Source organism: Pinus tabuliformis, chromosome 7 (assembly GCF_031772625.1).
Source record: "Pinus tabuliformis cultivar Carrire ecotype Pingquan chromosome 7, CPIR1, whole genome shotgun sequence".
Lineage (NCBI taxonomy): Eukaryota > Viridiplantae > Streptophyta > Pinopsida > Pinales > Pinaceae > Pinus > Pinus tabuliformis.
The window spans coordinates 189,162,354-189,182,170 of NC_142293.1; the positions used below are offsets into that span (position 1 = coordinate 189,162,354).

Here is a 19,817-nt window from a genome sequence, read left to right on the forward strand (position 1 = left end):
CCTCTCCACACAGCTTCTTGAAATTCATCACCATAGGTGTAGGCAAGGATTTGCACACAACCATGCTAAATCTTTCCAACAATTTTACAACATATTTTCCTTGTCAAAGGAAAATCTCGCCAAGATTTTGCCATACTTCTAGTCCCAGGAAATAGTGCATCAAACCAAGGTATTTCTCTCAAATTTGGAAGCGAACTCCCTCTTACATTCTAGAATAAGAGGGTCTGCACCTGTCATGAATAAGTCATCAACATTTAATACGAAAATGAGATGCATACCTTGGATCGTTTTGAAGTACAAGTTTGGATCAGCATTACTCCTTGTGAATCCCAACTTCATCAAGTAATTGCCAATACGAGCATACCAAGCACAAGGGGCTTGCTTTAATCCATAGAGAGCTTTGTTCAATCAACATAAATGGATCTTCATGTCATGAACTTCAAATCTTGGAGGTTGTTGAATATACACTAATTCTTGAAGCAAACCATGTAAGAAAGCCATCTTCACATCCATTTGATGAAGGGTCCATACCTGACTTGTAGCAACAGCTACTATAGAACGAATGGTTGTATATCGAGCCACCGGAGCAAATATATCATCGTAATCCTCTCCCTCTTTTTGGGAGAATCCATGAACTACGAACCTTGCTTTGTATTTTTCAATGCTTCCATCAGCCCCATGTTTGATCTTATTGATCCATTTGCAGGTTACAAAAGATCTTCCCTTTGCTCTCAACACAACATCCCATACGTCATTTTTCCTAATAGACTCATATTCTTCGGCCATTGCGTCCTTCGAGACTTGTTCCTTTATGGATTTTCTGAAGGTGCTAGGTTCAGCTTGAATTATATTGCTCATAGCAACAACATATGCTTGGTACTTGCATGGCTTCTTGCCTTCCCTGAAAATTCCATGAGAGGCAGCATGTTTCTTGACATTTTGTAGTGTGTCCTTGAGCCAAAGTAGTCTTTTTGTCGCAGTGGGATAGCATGGAGGAGGATCCAAAGGATCCATAGGCTCCATGGGATCATCAACCATGTCCTCAGATTCAGGCACAAAAAGACCTAGAATACCCATATCATCACTCTTGTCTTCGGGAGGAGGCGGCGGAAGGAGGTCCCTTGCTTTTCTAAGGGCAGCATCTTCATCGAATGTTACATCCCTGCTAATTTCAACCTTCCTTTGACCAAAAATATATATTCTAAATGCTTTAGAATCTTCACTATATCCAATAGACGTACCTTTTCTTCATGTGGCATCTAGCTTATTTCTTTTGTGCTTCAGCACATGAAAGTATACGGGGTAGCCAAAAATCCAGGGATGACCAATATCGAGCTTGACACCTGTAAATACTTCCTCAGGGCTCTTGTTTTCCAAAGCTTGGTGAGGCGGCTTGTTTTGAACATATACCATTGTGTTTGTTGCTTCTGCCCAAAGGAGCTTTAGCAGCTTTTGATCATGGAGCATGGCTCGAGCAGCTTCCACAATGGACCTATTCTTTCTCTTAGCCACTCCATTTTGTTCAGGAGTGTAGGGCACAATAGTCTCTTTTTTAATTCCTTCCTTCTTACAAACATCTATAACTTCATTTGAATGTATTCCCCTCCATTGTCGAACATGAAGATCTTTACTTTCTTCCCTATATGATTTTCAACCAAAGCCTTGAACTCCTTGAATATTTCGAACGCCTCATCCTTGTACTTCTTTAGAAATCGTCGATGAAGGTGATGTAATAGAGATGAGCCCCAAGTGAATGCACGGGCATTGGACCACATATATCAAAATGAATGAGATGAAGGATGTCTTTCATCTTGTTTTCACTAGAGGTGAACGGTCCCTTTGTCTTCTTTCCACTAGCACACGCAAGGCATACTCCATCATGTTGAGCTCGAACATCGAGGATCCCATAATGTAGATGGGCTAGCCTTCTGTGCCACAGCTCACTTTGATGGTTTGTATTATGGACCATAGCTAGAAGGTGTCTTCCAGTGACTCTATAGAGTCCTTCAAACCTAGTTCCCAATGTGAAGGCATTTCTCATATAAGATCCAACAAACCTAGTAAGTACTTTTCATTTGATGAATGCAACCCACATTCCTTTATCATAAAGGAGATATCGATACCATGTTCTTCTTCAATCCTGACACATACATCACATCATGTATCAAAATAGATTCCATAGAGTCACAATCAAATTTGATAGAACCAAAGCCCTTAGGGAATGAGTGGTATTGTAACCTAGAATACTCTTCAAATCAGTCTCCTTCTCTACCAAATTAGAGAGGAACTCCTTATATCTAGAGAGGTGATGACAGGCCCCACTCTAAACTAGCCAACTATCCCATGTATCCGGAGGAGATGAACTAGAAAATGTGGAAATAAGAATATATTCAGATTGATTAATAGTATTACTTTCATAATTGGAGTTCCTTGACCTCTTTGGTGGACAATAGCTACCTTAACGATCTACGGGAGAGTCCTGTTGATTTGGGGTAGCATCAGATGTGCTCTAGCCATGAAAATTGATGGAGAGGCTAAAGCACATGAGACCTCCAAGACCCAGAAATGGTTTGGGGAAATTCCATCCAGTTAGAAAGATATTAAAATAATTAATATTTTTAATGGGGTTCCTAAATCTAAACTTAGGAAAATTAAAATATTAATGGGTATTAATATAAAATTGGATGAGAATGTTCTAAATGACATGGATCAAGTCAAATCTAATCTTTGTCGTTGATTAGAGACTTAATCTCGATCGTTGAAGACTCAACACGAAAGTATAAGAGGAGGCTTGAAGGTCAGTTGGAGATACACCAAGGTTGATTAGTCACTTCGAGTTTCTGGAACGGGGTTGCTAAGAAAATTCGAACAAGTGATCTGAGTTGCAACAAGGGGCAGTGAGTGCATAGCAGAGAGACAGAGGTAGTTCTCAAGGACCAGCGTAGTGGCAGAGGGGCTACACAGAGGCAGCCATAGCTACGTAGAGGCAGCGAGAGCCACGCAGAGGCAGCTAGTGACTGCGCAAACGCTGAGGGGCCTGCGTGGGTGACGCAAAAGAGGCAGAAGCCTGATGCACAGGGTTTAGGAGTGACGTTGAGACTAGCAAGGCTGACGTAAAGCCTAGGAGAAGCACTGGAAGGATTTTCGTGGGGTAGACTTGTTGAATATCTGTCTCCGAGAAGAGGTATTACTGCCGTGTAAAAATCTTTGTTGGGTGAGCCAGTTCGGCACCCTAGTTGTACTCAAGATTTTGCATAATAATATAACCCTCAGAACTGCTGCACCAGTTTTCCCAAGTTGGGTTTTTCAGGGACTATTGTCCAAAAATAACGATGTCCTTTGTGTGTTTGTTCCAGTATTTCAATTGATGATCTGTATATGACTTAAGGTTGCATCTGTATTTAATTTCAGTATTTATATTTATAAATAACTTATTAATGTAATAAACAAGTAAGAGAATTTAAACCAAAGGATGCAGTAGGGATTTCTAATGGGTTAGACTTAGAAATTTCAACATGGTATCAAAGTGTTGCAGAGAACAGGAGGACTGAAGGCACCAGCGTAATCAGAAATATTTGCAGCAATAGCAGTTGTCCTGAGAGACAAAGCTGCTCCTAAGCATAAGGCAGCAGAGAAGGAGTGACGCAGAGGGCCTACGTCAATCATTTTGAGCCAGTGAGAAGGCTAGCGCAGAAGCACAGAGAGGCAAAAGAGGCAAAAGAGGCTCACGAAGAGCCATGTCATCCTACTCAGTCAAGTAGGCTTGCCACAGTTGGCCAAAGGAGTGATTCATCCTCTGTTGAGATTGCTCAGCGCTGGAAGGCTCAGTTTCTTCAATTGTTGGGGCATATGGAGCTATGGGTAGATTGTGGATTGGGAAGCTAGTGGGGTGTTGTTGTCAAAGCAGAACAGTACCTGACATGACAATACCAAGGTAGAGGGTGTTGCTACCTTGACGGATTTCTAGCCAAGAAATCCAAATCCGAGTTGTTGTCACAAAGAGGATTGGAGAGGAGCGGTTCGACATTTGGCGGGAAGATTTCCAGCAAGGATATCAAGGCTCAGAAGGAGTCTAGGAGAGAAATTCTAGGAAGGACATCAAGACTCAGAGGGAGTCTAGAAGAAGAGTGAAGATGGCAGTGAACGGGCTAAGGGATCAGGACAGGTTGAACGGGGCCTCCAACTTTGCCATCTGGAAGGCAAGGATCCTAGCAGTCCTTGATAGACATCGCATCAAGGGCTTTGCCTTGAGAACTATGGCTATCCCAATTGACCCAGCTATGTAACACCACATATTGCCGAGAAGAACATAGCAAAGGAGATGTGGGATACTTTGACGACATTGTATCAAAGCACTTTCGTGCAGAGGAAGATGTTGTTGGAGAATCAGTTGCGGTTGTATCAGATGCAAAAGGGGGAGAAGATAGATCAGTTCCTCCTCAGATTGCAGGAGATTAGGACCAACATACTTCCATAGGGGCCACACCAGATGAGGAGTTTATGGTGAGGACCGCCTGAATGCAATCTCCGACAAGTGGGAGATCTTTGTCCAAGAGATTTTGGGTAGAGCTACTCTTCCAGGTTGGGAAGAGATGTGGGCAGCTCTTTGCCAATAAGAGATTAGACGGCTGACCAAGGCGAGGAGTAGTGGCAAAGGTGGTCGAATCAAAAAAGAGGAAGATGAGGATGCCGATCTGGCATTTGGGGGCCAGCAAGGGAAGAGGAAGAAGAAGGATATCTCCAAGGTGAAGTGCTTCCATTGTGGGAAGCTGGGTCATTATGCATCCTAGTGTCCAAGGAAGAAGAACAAAGGAGAGGCTTCTAACTGCAAGGAAGCTCCAGCTAAGGCGGAGAAAGAAGTCGAGACGGATGACAACTGTGCCATGAGTGCTCATGCACCTCTAGAGAAGAGGTGGGGAAACATCAAGTTGTATTCAGGAGGGCTACAGAAGATGAGGGACAGGATCCTTGAGGTGCCCAAACTCTTGGATCATATCCAGCTACGGGAGCCACGAATGACAATAGCAAGATGATGGATATCAAGTAGAAGAAGGGTAGAAGAAGGATGCAGAGTGCAGAGGTCTGTAGCAGCGCAGTGGGGGTTGCAGCAATGCGAGAGGCACAGAGGTTGCAGCAGTGTGAGAGGCTCAGAGATGTTTGCAACAAAGGGAGCACGGGATAGAAGTAGAGGTAGCTTCAGCATCAGGAGGCTTCCAGACTGACAAGGATGTCAGTAATTGGGTAGATCAATTACTTACTTCTCGATAATTGAATTGCAGTGCAGTAGTTAGCAGTCGTAGTGCTATGGGCAGCATGGGCAGCATGTTGAGAGGGAGTTGCAGTACAGATGAGCAGTGGCAGTGGCAGAGCCATGGGCAACAGTCCAGGAGGCAACAATGCAGTGGATGTTGGGCAGCAGGATGAACATCAGCACAGGTACCGATGTAGGAAGATCAGTGTGATGTTCAGTGGTGGAACATTACTAGAGCACATTCCTCCCTAAGAGGGAGCGTTGATTTGGGGTAGCATCGGATGCAATTTAGCCATGAAAAATGGTGGAGAGGCTAAAGCACATGAGATCTCCAAGACCCAAAAAATGGTTTGGGGAAATTCCACCCGGTTAGAGAGATATTAAAATAATTAATATTTTTAATGGAGTTCCTAAGTCTAAAATTAGGAAAATTAAAATATTAATGGGTATTAATATAAAATTGGGTAAGAATGTTCTAAATGACATGGATCAAACCAAATCTAATATTTGTTGTTGATTAGAGACTTAATCTCAGCCGTTGAAGACTCAACAGGAAAAGTATAAGAGGAAGCTTGAGGGTCAATTGGAGATACACCAAGATGGATCAATCAGTTCAATTTTCTGGAGCAGGGTTGCTAAGAAAATTCGAACAAGTGATCTGGGTTGTTGGGAGGGGCAGTGAGTGCATAGCAAAGAGGCAGAGATAGTTCTTAAGGATCAGCGCAGTGGCAAAGGAGCTACGCAGAGGTACCCATAGCTACGCAGTGGCAACAGGAGCCACGCAGAGGCAGCTAGTGATTGTGCAGAGGCTGAGGGGCTTGCGTGGGTGACGCAAAAGGCCAGAGAGTAGACGCAGAGAGGCAGAAGCCTGACGCAGAGGGTTCAGGAGTGACGCTGAGACTAGCAGGGCTGACGCAGATCCTAGGAGAAGCACTGGAAGGATTTTCGTGGGGTAGACTTGCTAAATATCTGTCTCCGCGAAGAGGTATTACTGCCATGTAAAAATGTTTTTTGGTGAGCCAGCTCGGCACCCTAGTTGTACTCAAGATTTTGCATAATAATATAACCCTCAGAACTGCTGCACCAGTTTTCCCAAGTTGGGTTTTTCCGGGGATGATTGTCCAAAAATAACGGTGTCCCTTGTGTGTTTGTTCCAGTATTTCAGTTGATGATCTGTATATGAGTTAAGGCTGCATCTGTGTTTATTTTCAGTATTTATATTTATAAATAACTTGTTAATGTAATAAACAAGTAGGAGAATTTAAACCAGATGGTGCAATAGGGATTTCTAACGGGTTAGACTTAGAAATTTCAACAAGTCCTTTCGTTTTTCCTTCCATCTCTTCTTTCATATGACTTCTTGTTGTTGAAGCCACGATTATTGTTGTAGGACCTTGAAGAGTTTCTTCTTGGAGCATCTCTCTTTTTCAGGGCAATCTCGAGCATAGTGACCCTTTCAATGACAATTGTAGCATTCAACATCTCTATCTTGCCTTCTTGAATCCTTGGAATCTTGATTGGATTGAGGAGGTCTTCTTGATTTAGATGGCTTTCCCTTTTCTTTCTTTACGTTCTTCTTCTTCCCTTGAGCAACAAAGGCAGTGAGCTCTCCTTCATTTGCCTTTAAATTTTTCCTCTAGATGTCATTAGTCTTTCCTCTTGATTGCATGGAGCAAGTAGCTCGTCAAAAGAAGGGATCCTTTCCCTGTTGTTGATAGAAGTAATGAACATGTCCCATGAAGAAGGAAGGCCACTAAGGACAGTCATCACCAATTCCATGTCAAATATAATTTCTTGAGAAGTCCAGAGTCCATGAACTTAGTGATCCTTATGAAGAAGGATTGCATAGTTTCTACCTTATACAACTTAGACTCCTTGAGTTGATTTTTCAAATCCATTATATGGCTCAAATTGTTTACCTCACATATGCCAATAATCTTATCATACATTTCTTTGGAAGTCTTCAAGGATGAAATATAAACAAGTAAATGATCTCTTAAAGAATCAATAATGATCTTCTTAGCTTTAATCTCACCTTTCTTATACTTGGATTTGATAGCTTGAGAAGCATTTTCTAGTGATGGTTAAATCTTTCCTTCCATGTACTCCAAGACATCATACTCATATAAGTTGACACTGATCCTAGTCTTCCATGCTACAAAGCTAGATGAGTCAGCTAGCCTTTCATTATCCTTGAAATAAGAGGAAGACATTTTTACCAAAAGATTTTCCCCTTTCAATCAGCTGCTTAAAAGATGGATGCGCATGTTCTATGTCTCTTGAGCTTGTCTTCACCTCAGCTCCGATACCATATTAATTTTTCATCAATTGTTCTATGCTGCAACTATTAATTCAAAAATATCCAATAACATCCAATTTAACAATTTCCACTTCTTCAAGTTAACCAATGAGAGTAGAGCAATAGTAGATAAAACAATTATTCAAATGCACAATGAAAGACAGCGAAGCGACAAGAGACACAATATTTGGTCAATGACAAGGGAAAAACCCCCACTAGGGGGAACCCTTGCAAATCTTCTTCTATTAGATTGTCTTCAAATGTTAAGCAGAGAGAGTACATCATCCAAGAGTCAAAGTCAAACTTTAACTAGCCAATATCCAATGTCAATATCTAATATCCAAATATGTCAAACAACTATCCAAATCAGAGACAAAGGAGAGAGATGAATTCAACAATAGTCAAATCTAATCCTTCTGCAAATCTATCCCGGTCAATAGCAATCAACAACGGCAAAGTCAACCCTAAACAGTCAAGGGTCAAAACAGTCCTCTAGCAACTCGATAAAGGGCAGTCAAACTCAGCCTCAAAAGTTGGTCAAAGTCACCTCAAAACAATCAGTCAAACTTGATCAAAGTCTGCACTTCTTGTTGCAGTCAAATCTGCAATAAGCCTTGAGGTCAACATTGGTCAACTATCCCATATTTCCTTGATCTTTGTGCCCTTTAATGCGGCCTAAAGAAACAAAGAAATTCCACCCAAAAACACAGTCAAAGGAGTTCAAATACACCAAAGTCAATGTTGGTTAATGCTTTTCAATAAGCCTGAAATTCGGCCAATCTGAAACAGCCATCTATCCGTTCGCACGTGTGAGAGATTCCTTCCAATTGTGAATTCTACGAACCAATAGAATGAGGAGAGAGAAGATATGTTGTGAGTTGATGAAGTGCCAAATGAGGAGCACTCATATGTATTTATATGCAACTTGAGGGGTGTTATTTTGTTTATGAGATGTGCCATTTGACCCAAGGGCGACCTTGACAATTTTGTATTTGTGGGCTTGACCTTAAAAATCCACTTTTCCTTATCCGAATTGAGAGCTTCAAAAGTCAATTTTGGTCCTCTCGAAAAAAGGAATTCAATGCAATGATTATCTCCATTAAATGAGTTGTCCAAAGTGGAATTTGGCCCTAGATGCACAATTTAACAAAGACTATAAATAGAAGGGACTTCGATTCATTTGGCACATCAACATCAAGAAGTTCGATTTGCAATAATAAGAGAAGGAAAACAAGAGAGAAGGACAAGAGACAAGGAGAAAGACCAAGCAAAGTAAGGAGACCGAAAATCTGATTTATTTTTGTCCCTGCGTGCAAAAATCTAAGGTTTCTAGGCTAGTTGTAGGGGCAGGAGTTGCAGGCTGAAGTTGCAAACCTAAAGTGAAGTTCGAAACTTGATTGAAGCAGATTTTGAAGAGGTTGATCTTAGTTGACCTTGGTACATTTTGTCTTTCTTGAAGGAGATGTTGTTGGAGGGCTAACTTGGTGCTTGGGATGAGCCCTAGCCTTGGTCTTTGGGTCTTGGAAGTCTCATTTTGATTTGATTCTAGAAGAAGACAATTATTATTTTTGGGTTTTCCCCTTGGAGGGATTTTCCCTAGCTTGGAGCCTACATCTTGTGTACTGTCTTTTTGTGACCTTCATTGTTTTGGTAGTTGCTTGATGAAGAAAAAATAAATGTAATAAAGGGAAACTAATATCACAAGTAATTATCAGGTAAGGAAAGTCAACTATAATCTACAATTCTTTTATTTCCAACACAAGGATCTATTCCCAGGTCAAAAGGGAATGAGGATCTCCTCTCTGGTTGAGAGTAAGAGATGTTAGATATCATATTCTCCATGTGACATGCACTAGACCAGGACTAACAATTATAAGCTTAGTGAAGGCACTAGGAAGGAGAATGGAGGATTGGGTAAGCATCTGAGATTGATACACCATGAGGATAGATAATCCAAGATAGGAAGTATATTGACACTCTTTGAGGATTGGATAGGGTATCCAACACAAGAGTGGTCGAAGAGGACCGCTATTCTTTGAGGATTACAAATCCAAGAAAAGAATAGTCTTAAAAGGACATACCTATTGAACATTTGGATGGGGTATGTGTCTTAAGAGGTAGTGTGGTGTCTCACGTAAAGCCTTCCAGCATTATGCTATGTTGACAGTGTTGGTTATGATGTTGATGCTTAAAAGATGGCTTATCAATCCAATTCTTCTTATGAGAATATTTCAGTTTGAGAGAATCCTTGTACCAATTATGTACAATTATGAATACCTCCCTAGTTAAGAGGGAGTGTTGGAAAATGTAGCTAGTTTCAGTCTTCATAATTGTCATTGTACTCGTATCATTATGTAACAAGCAAAAGAAGAAAGAAAAATATTATTTTCAAGCATGGGTTTCATGTTCCATTTGACTAGTAAAATAGGTAAAGCATACATTTTATGCTTCTAGGATTTGTCAAGTTAAAAGGATATTTGTCATGAGTCAAGATAGCCATTATCATTTGTATAAGACCCTCTTGCACAAGTTGTAACATGTAAAAGATATTATGTTTGTGTCTAGAAAGTCATTTGTAACCTCCAAGAACAATTCGGCCTAGAAGAGGCCTAATTCGACCTCATGAGAAGCATATATATATAGAAGGAACTTTGACATCAATAGCATAAAATCATCTCATCTTTGATCTGCAATCAGAAGCAAGAAGAAAAGGGAGTGATGGTCTAGGAGAAGGAAGAATCTCAAGAAGAAACCAAAAATTTGACCTTTGTCAACATTTCTGCTCACATGTGCGAGAAAGCTAGGGTTTCTAAACTCTATTGGGGGTCGAAGTTGCAGCTTTGAATTTCAAAGCTGAGGTAAAGGGCTGAAACTGTGATTCGGAGCAGATTAGCGGAGGTTTGACCTTTGTTGACTTGGTTGACCTTTGACATGTTTGAGAGAGATTTTTGGAGGGATGACTTGGCGCTTGGAGGAGTTCTTGGTCTTGAAGTTTGGGTCTTGGATTTCTCATTTGAATTGATTCTATAAGAAGAGAAGAGTTTTTTTTTGGGTTTTCCCCTCAGAGGGGTTTTGCCCTAGCTTGGAGCCTACATTTTGTGTTTATTGTCTTCTATGATCTTCATGTTTTATGCTCTTGATAACTGTTTGATAAAAAAAATCTAATAAAGAATAATAAGAAGCTAATATAAGTTCATAAGCAATTATTAAGGATAAGGAGAATTGTTTAAATAGCTGCCCTATTTAATTCTCCAACACCAATTTGGGCACCTTAAAGCACTATATACCAATGTTGTGAAAATCGTAATCAGGATAATATCGGCAAGGGGAAAAAATCATAAAAATCGAAAAAAAATCGGTAAAAATCGGGAAAAAATCGGAAAATACAAAAACAATAACCGTTGCAGCTCCAGGTATATATTTCTTGGGCCAATACCATTCAGCGCTGATGAAGCCACCTTTTTACAATATCCCGCAAACACACATAACTGTATGCTCAATGCAAAGGTTCGTATCCAACTTTCAGTGCCCTGATGCTACAACGCTTGTTGGGTGCATTATCTGGGTGTTTCACTAATAGACAAGAGCCAACACTGCTGGGCATTCTCATTCCTTCCACGATTAACAGGAATCAAACAAGCTCCACGCAGGTTCAATTTGACACATTAAAACTGATTTCTGGGCATACAAACAAGCAACGCAGAGATTGAATTGCAGACAATGCAGAGAATACAAAAATGGCAGTCTAGCGTTGATACATTTGTTCCACAAGTTCTGGTTGTCACATCATGCCATCGATTTTCAGAAGACACACTAGACACTTCAAACCAAGTAATGGATAACAGATTTGTTTGTAACAGTCCACAATTCTTTCCGTGATTTTTTCCCATCGAATCGCCATTTTTTGGGAAAAAAGACTTTCAGAAAAATCACGCGATATTATCAGTCACGTGAAAAAACCGGGATTTTTTTTATTTTATCGCGATTTTCGCAACACTGCTATATACTGGCAGTCAACCTCATCACTTGGAGACCAATTTGGACCATCATATAATCTTATGATTTTCTGTTCACACGTGCAAGTTGAGGGGGAGTCTTCTGATGTTGACCGAACTCATCTTTTGGCCTGCATTGACCAAGTTTTCTAGGCACAGTTTGACCACAGTTGACTGAATCTGTTTCTGGAAGCTTGACTGCAGTTGACCAAATTCCTGAGGTGGTTGCAAGAGGCTGAATTTTGGCCTAATTGACCAGAGTTGACTAGCTGAGGCAGAAGGGCAAATTTCTCTCTGTTTGACCAGGTTTGACATGTGTGGATTTATGTGGTTAGTTTGACTTAGTTTGACTTCGAAAATCAGATTGTACATTTGTTGAATTCATCAATTTCTCCTAAAAAAGATTGCTGGGTTTTCCCTAGTTAGAGTTTTCCCACAGTAAAATTTTGTGTCTCGTGTTTGGCTGTCGCTTCATGATCCTACTATCATTATTCCATTATAGCTGAAATTTTCAATTTATAATTGCTTAATGATGAATGCGACATAAGATGAATTAATTAAAATATCACCGGAAAGTAATTATCAGATTAGAAGATCTTGAAAAATCAACGCCTTGGACATTGAGAGAGCTCAACAATCATTGTTTTTCTTCTTATGCAATATCAGAGTCTTCTTTGTCTAGCTTTCATCATTTTGTATTTTTGCTTTTTATTACTTCCCTATTTGTGTCTAGGAGATGCATTTCACTCCCATATCACCAGTATGGTTGGTTGTAATTTGAAGACCCATTGAAATATTCTGGTCATCTGTGGACTTTGACATAATCTCTCTCTCTCTCAGTAATAATGACTATTGTAGGGTTATAGGCAAGAACAAACTTAAGCTGCTTATCACAACTGTAGATATAATCTAGATGACTGAATTAGATTTTTTTCATGCCTTTGTTTTTGGTTTCAGAGGATTCTGCACAAATATCTCTGAGCATTATCATAATATTAATGTAATTGGACTGGGATCACCAATAATGCGATTAAGTTCAAGGGTCCATTATTCCATAAAAAATCCCGTAAATGGAATCATAGTGAACATAATTTGCCACTCCAAAATAAATTCACTCAACCTTCAGGAACTTAAGGAGGAGAAGTATTTTCTGCTCAAACAGGCAAAGTTACAAATCTGGAAATGGCTAATCTCCAATGGCCAGGTTTACATATTCATCCCATTTACTATGGAGAACAGTACTCTGGTAAATGACATTTGTCTTTTGTTCAACTACCAACTTACAGCAGACAGTTCTGCAATCAATCTACATTGACAATCTGGACAATTACTAGGGATTCATTTCTCATGGCATACTATTGAAATTTTCATTGGACCCATAGAAGGTGTATACTATATTTCAATTGGGATCATTGTCATAGTTATGTTATTGCACAGACGTACTTGTTGGAGCCTATGCTGTGAACAAGGGTTACTAAAGATCGTCAGTTTAACAAATTCTGGATTACCTTGGTGAGTGATGGATGCACAGGAATTCAACCTTCAATCCCATGCAATATCTGGTTTTCTCAAATTTCCATTGCAGTATTTACGTGCATGCTCTGATTTTTGGGCAGAATTAAAGCAAAACTAGATTTTGGAATTACTTCATATAATTGCATACAAATAAGATCCTATGCCTGCACAAATGCAATGACAAAATAAAGTAAATATAACATTCATTCTGAGATGCCTTGTAGTCAAAGACTGTCTCCACAGTAGCAGGCTATTTATATCTTCTCATCAGTCTTTGATTTCCATTGTAGTCTACCAAGTGATCAAGTATTCCTGATAATGATTAAACAATTGGATTGTAGAAGAAAATTCCAATTCCCAAACAAACACTCAATTTCAGCTTTGATTTTCAATCAATATGTCAAGAGCACCTACCACATTAAGGTAAATAGAAAACCGATGTTCATCACCAACAATGCATTGCAAGTTATTGCAGCCAATTGCAACCATAGTTTCACATAGGCATTCAGCAAAGTCAACTTGATCCTTATTAAGATCACTGGTCCAAGTAAATCGATGACTGATGAATTCTTCAGCTGCATGTATGAGGATCTGAAATATCTTGGTGATAGTAGAATCAAATGCCACAGCAGTTTCATCAGATGGCCTTCGCCTGCAACACCCAGTGAACAGAATTTAATCTTATGATAGAGCCATTTACTCTCTTGTAGTGACATGAATAAAGTTGATATTGCCAGCATACCTTTGAGAAATGAGCTTAAAGAATTCACAAGCACTAAGACCAATTTCAGAAAAAAGAAGACCACGACATCTGTAAAAAGTGGTATGTGTTAGCCTCATTCGCACTGCTTTTAACCTTAAAGGCAATGACAATACAGGAAGAGATAAATCATTTGCAGAGATCAAGCATGATAAGGCTGCAGCTTACACATCAATCAAACCAGAGCTTTCCAGTGCTGATATAGGAGCCCATTCAGCATATGTATTAATAGCATTAAGAGCTGCTGTAACTGTAGCAGCATGCTGTTTGGCTTTATCTATCTCATTGATCTTCATATCTTCTTGAACTGCTAGAAAATGCTGATAAACTAGCTGCACAAAAGCGAGTCTGCCTATCACCTAAACAAGCATACAAATTAAAATCTAATTTTAACATGAATTTTGCCCTTACCTTATGTAAAAAAGACAAAATTTCTGATAAATAATGTGTCAGTCCGTGCAATAACTGCCGCCGTCGATCTCCTATGAAAGATGGGAAAACAAGAACTTGAGAAAGAGAGAGATGATAGTTGTTCATGAGCAAAAGAGATGATAGTTTTTCTTATATTTATATTGTACTGTTCATTATTCAATATCTGTCAGTTTCTTATCCAAAAAAAACAATGACAATGAATAAACTTATGAACCTTCTAAATCTTCATTATGCACAGTGATGTCTTCTGGAAGCCACCTCAACACCATAGCAACAAGTTCTGCCTAAACATGCATGATCAACAGAAAGTCATCTTGGGACCGAAACACATCTTAGCAAGTTAAATTAACAAGGGAGTGTTAGACGCATCTCCCAAGAAAAATATACTAAAGCTAAATATAACCATAAAACAATGTAAAAGAACAAATAATACCAAAGGCTAGGTAACACTCTAATATTCACCAATAGGCATACATATACATACATGTATTGGACTCTGATCACAGATAGAGACAAGATTTTCCAATAAGTCCTGCCATAGAGGAAGCCCTGCTCTCCTTGCCACCTACAGTGAGAAGACATTGCAATCAGATAAATTTATAGATTATGACTTCTGCACAAAGACATGGACAACTCATTGCACCTCTTAAATTTGTAATCGCATCAAAAGGTAAAGAGAAAGGAAAAATAGGAGAAATTGTGCAATATACAAGAGATAAAACAGAACATCAAACATGGCACCATCTTGTTCTTATTTGAACATAAGAAGCTTGCTCTATCAGCACAGGAATGAAAATCAGGAAAACGTGGCAATGGTTCAAACCTCTGCTACAAGTGCTGCAGTCTGGCTCTTCAATACCCATTCTTCATGAGGCTTTGCTACTTCACAAATCATATTAACTGTGATCTTTGCAAATTCTTCCCTTTCTTCAGTGCTGAGCTCCTCCCATCGCAACCGCACTAGATGCTGCCATAAAACATTAGAAATAAGTGATGCATAGAAAAACTACTATAGGAGTGTTCTGTTGGACTTGATGTAAAAAGAAGCTACTGTAAAGGTTTTCTGCAACATTTTTTTTATTATCAACAGACGTGAGGACACAGATTACCAAAATCAAATTACCCCTGAAGCTGAAAGAGTTTCTTATAGCAGTTCATCTAAAAGCTAAGTCACAACACATGGATACAAGTATCCAACAAGGGAGATGTAGATTCCCCCCACAACACAACACATAGGACACATAAAAAGAATGGAGTTGTCTATAATGCGACTTTTTGGAGATTCCGGTGACGAAATCCAGGGGAAGAAATTGAGGTTAAATCTTGATTTGTTGCAGTTAAAATGTTTTTTTAACTGCATATTTGGATTCAGCACCCTGAAAAACCCCTGGGACACTTTGATTGTGCAGAAACCAGCTATTAAACTTGTGATTCCAATAAATTGCTGCCGGATTTTGACCGGAAAAACCCACATGAAAAGCTTCCAAAAAGTCGCATTATAGACAACTGCAAAAAGAATTATACATAGATATAATTTCTATGAAATTAAAATTACAGATATAAAATACAGACATAAAGATGTAAAAAAATTTAAACATTTTGAAAATAAAAGTACATCAATCACTAATTAGGACAACCATTGACACAACAAAACATATCTGCACGCTTCTGTTGGCCTTCACGTAAAAAGAAGCTATTGTAAAGGTTTTCTGCAACAATTCTTATCATGAACAGAGGTGAGGAAAATCAAATTACCCCTGAAGCTGAAAAAATTTCTTGTAACAGTTCATCTAAAAGCTAAGTCACGACACATGGATACAGGAGTCCAACTCAGGATATGTAGATCGCCCCACAACAGATCTGCACACATTTTTCAAGTATTGTGGAATTATTTTTTAACTCTTTTGGTGATCTGAGTGTCCAGTACATTGGGACATTCTATGGCAGCATCAGACATGTTACCTGCTACGTTGTACCTAGCAAAAATGAAGACCATGTCGTCGCCAAAATTGTACAGGCACCGCAACAACTGCTCAGGGCGGGGGCTGTCACTCTGATCCCTGCCCACTCCGTTCTAGCTGTCTCACAACAGCAAGCTATGGGGGTAGTCCCTATGGAATGAGGTGAAGGAAAACAATTTGGGAACCAACTTGCTTGGGAGACACGGATGAGTGACCTAGCTACTTCGTAAAATTGTGGCAAGATTAATGATTAGATTAGATTTTCAAGTATCAGACCAGTGCCTTATGGAGTCACAATTCTTGCTTAATGTAAATTAATGCCAAGTAACAGGGTGAGCACCCGCTGCTTGAATGATTGACTAAGCTGTATGATGTGCAAACCCTGGAATCTACGTGTGATGCAATGATCTTGATTATTTTTAATTATATGCCTAGTCTAAGTAGAACCTGTCCTTAGTTGTTTTGAGAAACAGTCTTCAGAGTAGGTTGTGAAATGGAAGCCAAAGGGAAGCAGGCAGTGATTTGATTAACGATACCTCCCCCTTGTGTTCTACCCACCCAATGCCTTCGACGCTGCAAGGACTGTGGCTCTGACGACTACAAGGTCATTGTGTTAACCACTAAGAAGATTTGAGTTTCTCAAGCTAATTGGAAAAGGGTTGCCCTAGATCTCTGTCAACATAGCTTATGCTAGGAGGTAAATTTTAATGCAATCTAGAACTAGTATGATTGTGCAAGAGGTTATGAGTGAGACTTTTAGATGAGATTACTTAAATGTTCCTTCTAGTAATTAATTATATTTTACCCAAGTTATGATGTTAAGTACTCCACAATGTTTAGAAAAGGTAATCTCGACCAAAAGTCAAGTGTTAGATTTTAACAGTGCCAACAAGAGATAAGATATCCACAAGATGCAATTGCTTAATGAATATAGATCCAAAAATGATAAACAACAGTTAACAGATGATTTAGTATGATAAGCCAATGATCATTATCCACAAAAGACAATAAATGTTCTTAGCCAATGTTCTTCAACAATATGATTTACAAATTTTCAAGTTAAGAACACTTAGATGAAATCTAGACCACCGCCAATTAGATGCACAAATGAAACAAGTTATTTCAATACCACTTGGATTAGAGAGACTTAGGGACAATACTTAAACCAAATATTTGGAATGTGCTTATATTAGATGTGAATTTTCGAACTTTGTAGCATATAAACTCACAAGGAAAACACAACGTTAGTCACTTCCACAATGTAAATACTAGGAACAAGTAACAATAAAATATTGAGCTACGAAAACACTTGTCCACTTTATGTTCCTATGATTTTTTTATGAGCAATAAGTGATTTATGACAGCAATAAGTAAATTAGCTTAGATGTCAAATTCAAAGTGCATATGTTTGCCCAATATCATAAAGAGAGACCCAACTCCCAAGTAGACTTAGCCAACTTAAGAATTTGGATGGATTAGCCTTTCAAATACATAATTTACCACTGTTATATCAGATTTATTATGCAGAAATATTAGTTACAGAAACTTCAAGATTCATGCCAATCTATGATTGCCCAACTTATACAATTTATTCCTTAGTATGCCAAGCAACTTATGAATGATTTTTAGGGCCAATTTAGGATGTTTTTATCACTGATATGACTTAATTTAATTGCTCAAGTAGGACAATGAGGAAACAAGGGTTAGGAGATTAAACCCTTAAGCCCTAGGCCTTCAAGTCTATTAGCCCAACTTGTGCAATTTTTGTCCAATGACTTGATACCTGAAAATACAAACTTTGAACCAGTTTTCTCTACAAAACACACCAACAATCAGGCTAGAAGATTTTCAGAGATAATCATATGGCAGATTAGGGCCAAGAGAGGGAAAGAGAGAGCCCAAAATGAAGGGAAAAGCTTTCAATAGGCCTGCGGCTACAGGAAAGGCCTATTAGGCCTTAGGGAAAGCCCAAAAGAGGTTGTCGTTGGGCTTAGGAAGGGCCGAGAGGCCTACTAGGGGTTGCAGCCTAGGGTTTTGAGGCCCTAAAGCCTGCGGCACCCTAGGGAAGGCCTCAAAAGAGGCAGCCGCAAGCCCTTTTAGGGCTGTGAGCCTGTGGCTAAAGAGAGAGGAGCATCAAGGGCAAGCGGAGGGGCCAAGGAGGCTTAGCGAAGGAGGAGGGAGGCCACAGAGGGAGGACAGAGGGATAGCGAAGGAGGACGGAGGGATAGCGGAGGAGGATGAAGGGTCAAGGAAGGTCGAGGAGAGGGAGAAAAGGCCTCTAGGGCATGCGGCAAGGGTTAGAGAGCATGCCGAGAGCCCTAAGGCTTACGGCCAGCCTTAGGAAGCTTGAAAGGCTTGACGTAGAGGGCCATATAGGTGACGTTGGGGCTTGGAGGAGAAAATCGGGGCTAGGAGCCCTGAAAACCTTGAAACTATTGCTCAGAAAAAATTTATGCTTCAACTCCTCAATTTTTTGAAAATTCTTCTGTGGGTAGCTTGCAAATTTTCTAAGAGACTAGATCCTACCCTCAAGGGCCTAGATCTAGCTCTTCCTTCACTTGATCCTTTGATCCAACCTGCAAAAATGAAAAAATACAACACCCAAACCTCAAATCCTTCTTTTGATCCCTTCGAGTTCAAGGGATTCAATAGAGCATTGTAACACTTTGGGAGTTAGGGTAATCCCCTAAGCATCACTCTTCCCCATTGGGATCTTGTGTGTGTTGTCTCTTTTCGTGGTTTGATTTCTTGGGTTAAAATTAACCTTAGAATAGTTTAATCATCACATAATATTCGAATAGTTTTGCTTTAAATTCACTCACGTAACCTATTTTAGATTTACATTCATTTCATGAGAACAATCTATAATAGGTTCCCTTTAGATTAACCTACTTACAATCTATAATAGTTTCCCTTTAGTTTTATTCATTTCTTATAATAGATTAATCCTAATTTCTTGCTTTAGGTTAGATTTTATTTCATGTTATTACCTTAGATTTCATTTCTTGCGAAGAGTAACGAACCTCCATCAAACTCTTTCCTGCTCTCCACCATTACAGGCCTAGCCTGATCCTTGCCGTGATCATGAAAGAGTTTGTTGGTTGAAGTAGCTTAATTAGGGCCCCCCTCTTCTATGTATTCTTATTCTGAGATTGGGGAAACCAATGAGCATCAAACTTGTGAAGTAAGGCTTTGGGCTTGTTCCCTTAGCATTGGACCTCCTTGCGAACAGGCTGACTTGTGGGCTCTCAAAGGTATTCAATGAAGCCTAAGCTTCCCCCTATAGAATCCCCTTGCAGTTTTCCTTAACCCAGTGAGGATAAGGCTGAAGGAAACCAACCTTATATTAGTTTTAATTTTTTGCAATCGCCCATTTGCACGTTGTGCATACACACAATAAATTCATTTAAACCCAAGTGAAAATCTAACTTTAACTAGAATAGACCAAGTACACTCCATCACATTTCTTTTCCATCAATTTGTATGTTATCATTATCTCATTGCCACTTTTCACTGCAAGCTCATTTACTTTTGGCAATTGTATTTCCAAGTTCAAGTACATTTACATTCAAGCACTTCATTCCCTTAGTACTTTTACTTCAAG

The 19,817-nt window shown here is 39.5% G+C and overlaps 1 protein-coding gene across 2 annotated transcripts in view; it reads right to left on the reverse strand.

The window, feature by feature from the left end:
* The window catches only part of LOC149246492 (protein HASTY 1-like), a 330,616-nt gene that overhangs the window by 232,267 nt on the left and 78,532 nt on the right, over nt 1–19,817 (reverse strand). For both annotated transcript variants that reach the window (XM_089457942.1, XM_089457941.1), the window contains exons 3-9: nt 15,076–15,219; nt 14,737–14,817; nt 14,467–14,536; nt 14,232–14,302; nt 13,989–14,152; nt 13,803–13,871; nt 13,475–13,712 (exon numbers count right to left, since the gene is read on the reverse strand). In XM_089457942.1, the coding sequence (XP_089314068.1) occupies nt 13,475–13,712; nt 13,803–13,871; nt 13,989–14,152; nt 14,232–14,302; nt 14,467–14,536; nt 14,737–14,817; nt 15,076–15,219 (837 nt within the window). The remainder of the gene's footprint in view (nt 1–13,474; nt 13,713–13,802; nt 13,872–13,988; nt 14,153–14,231; nt 14,303–14,466; nt 14,537–14,736; nt 14,818–15,075; nt 15,220–19,817) is intronic.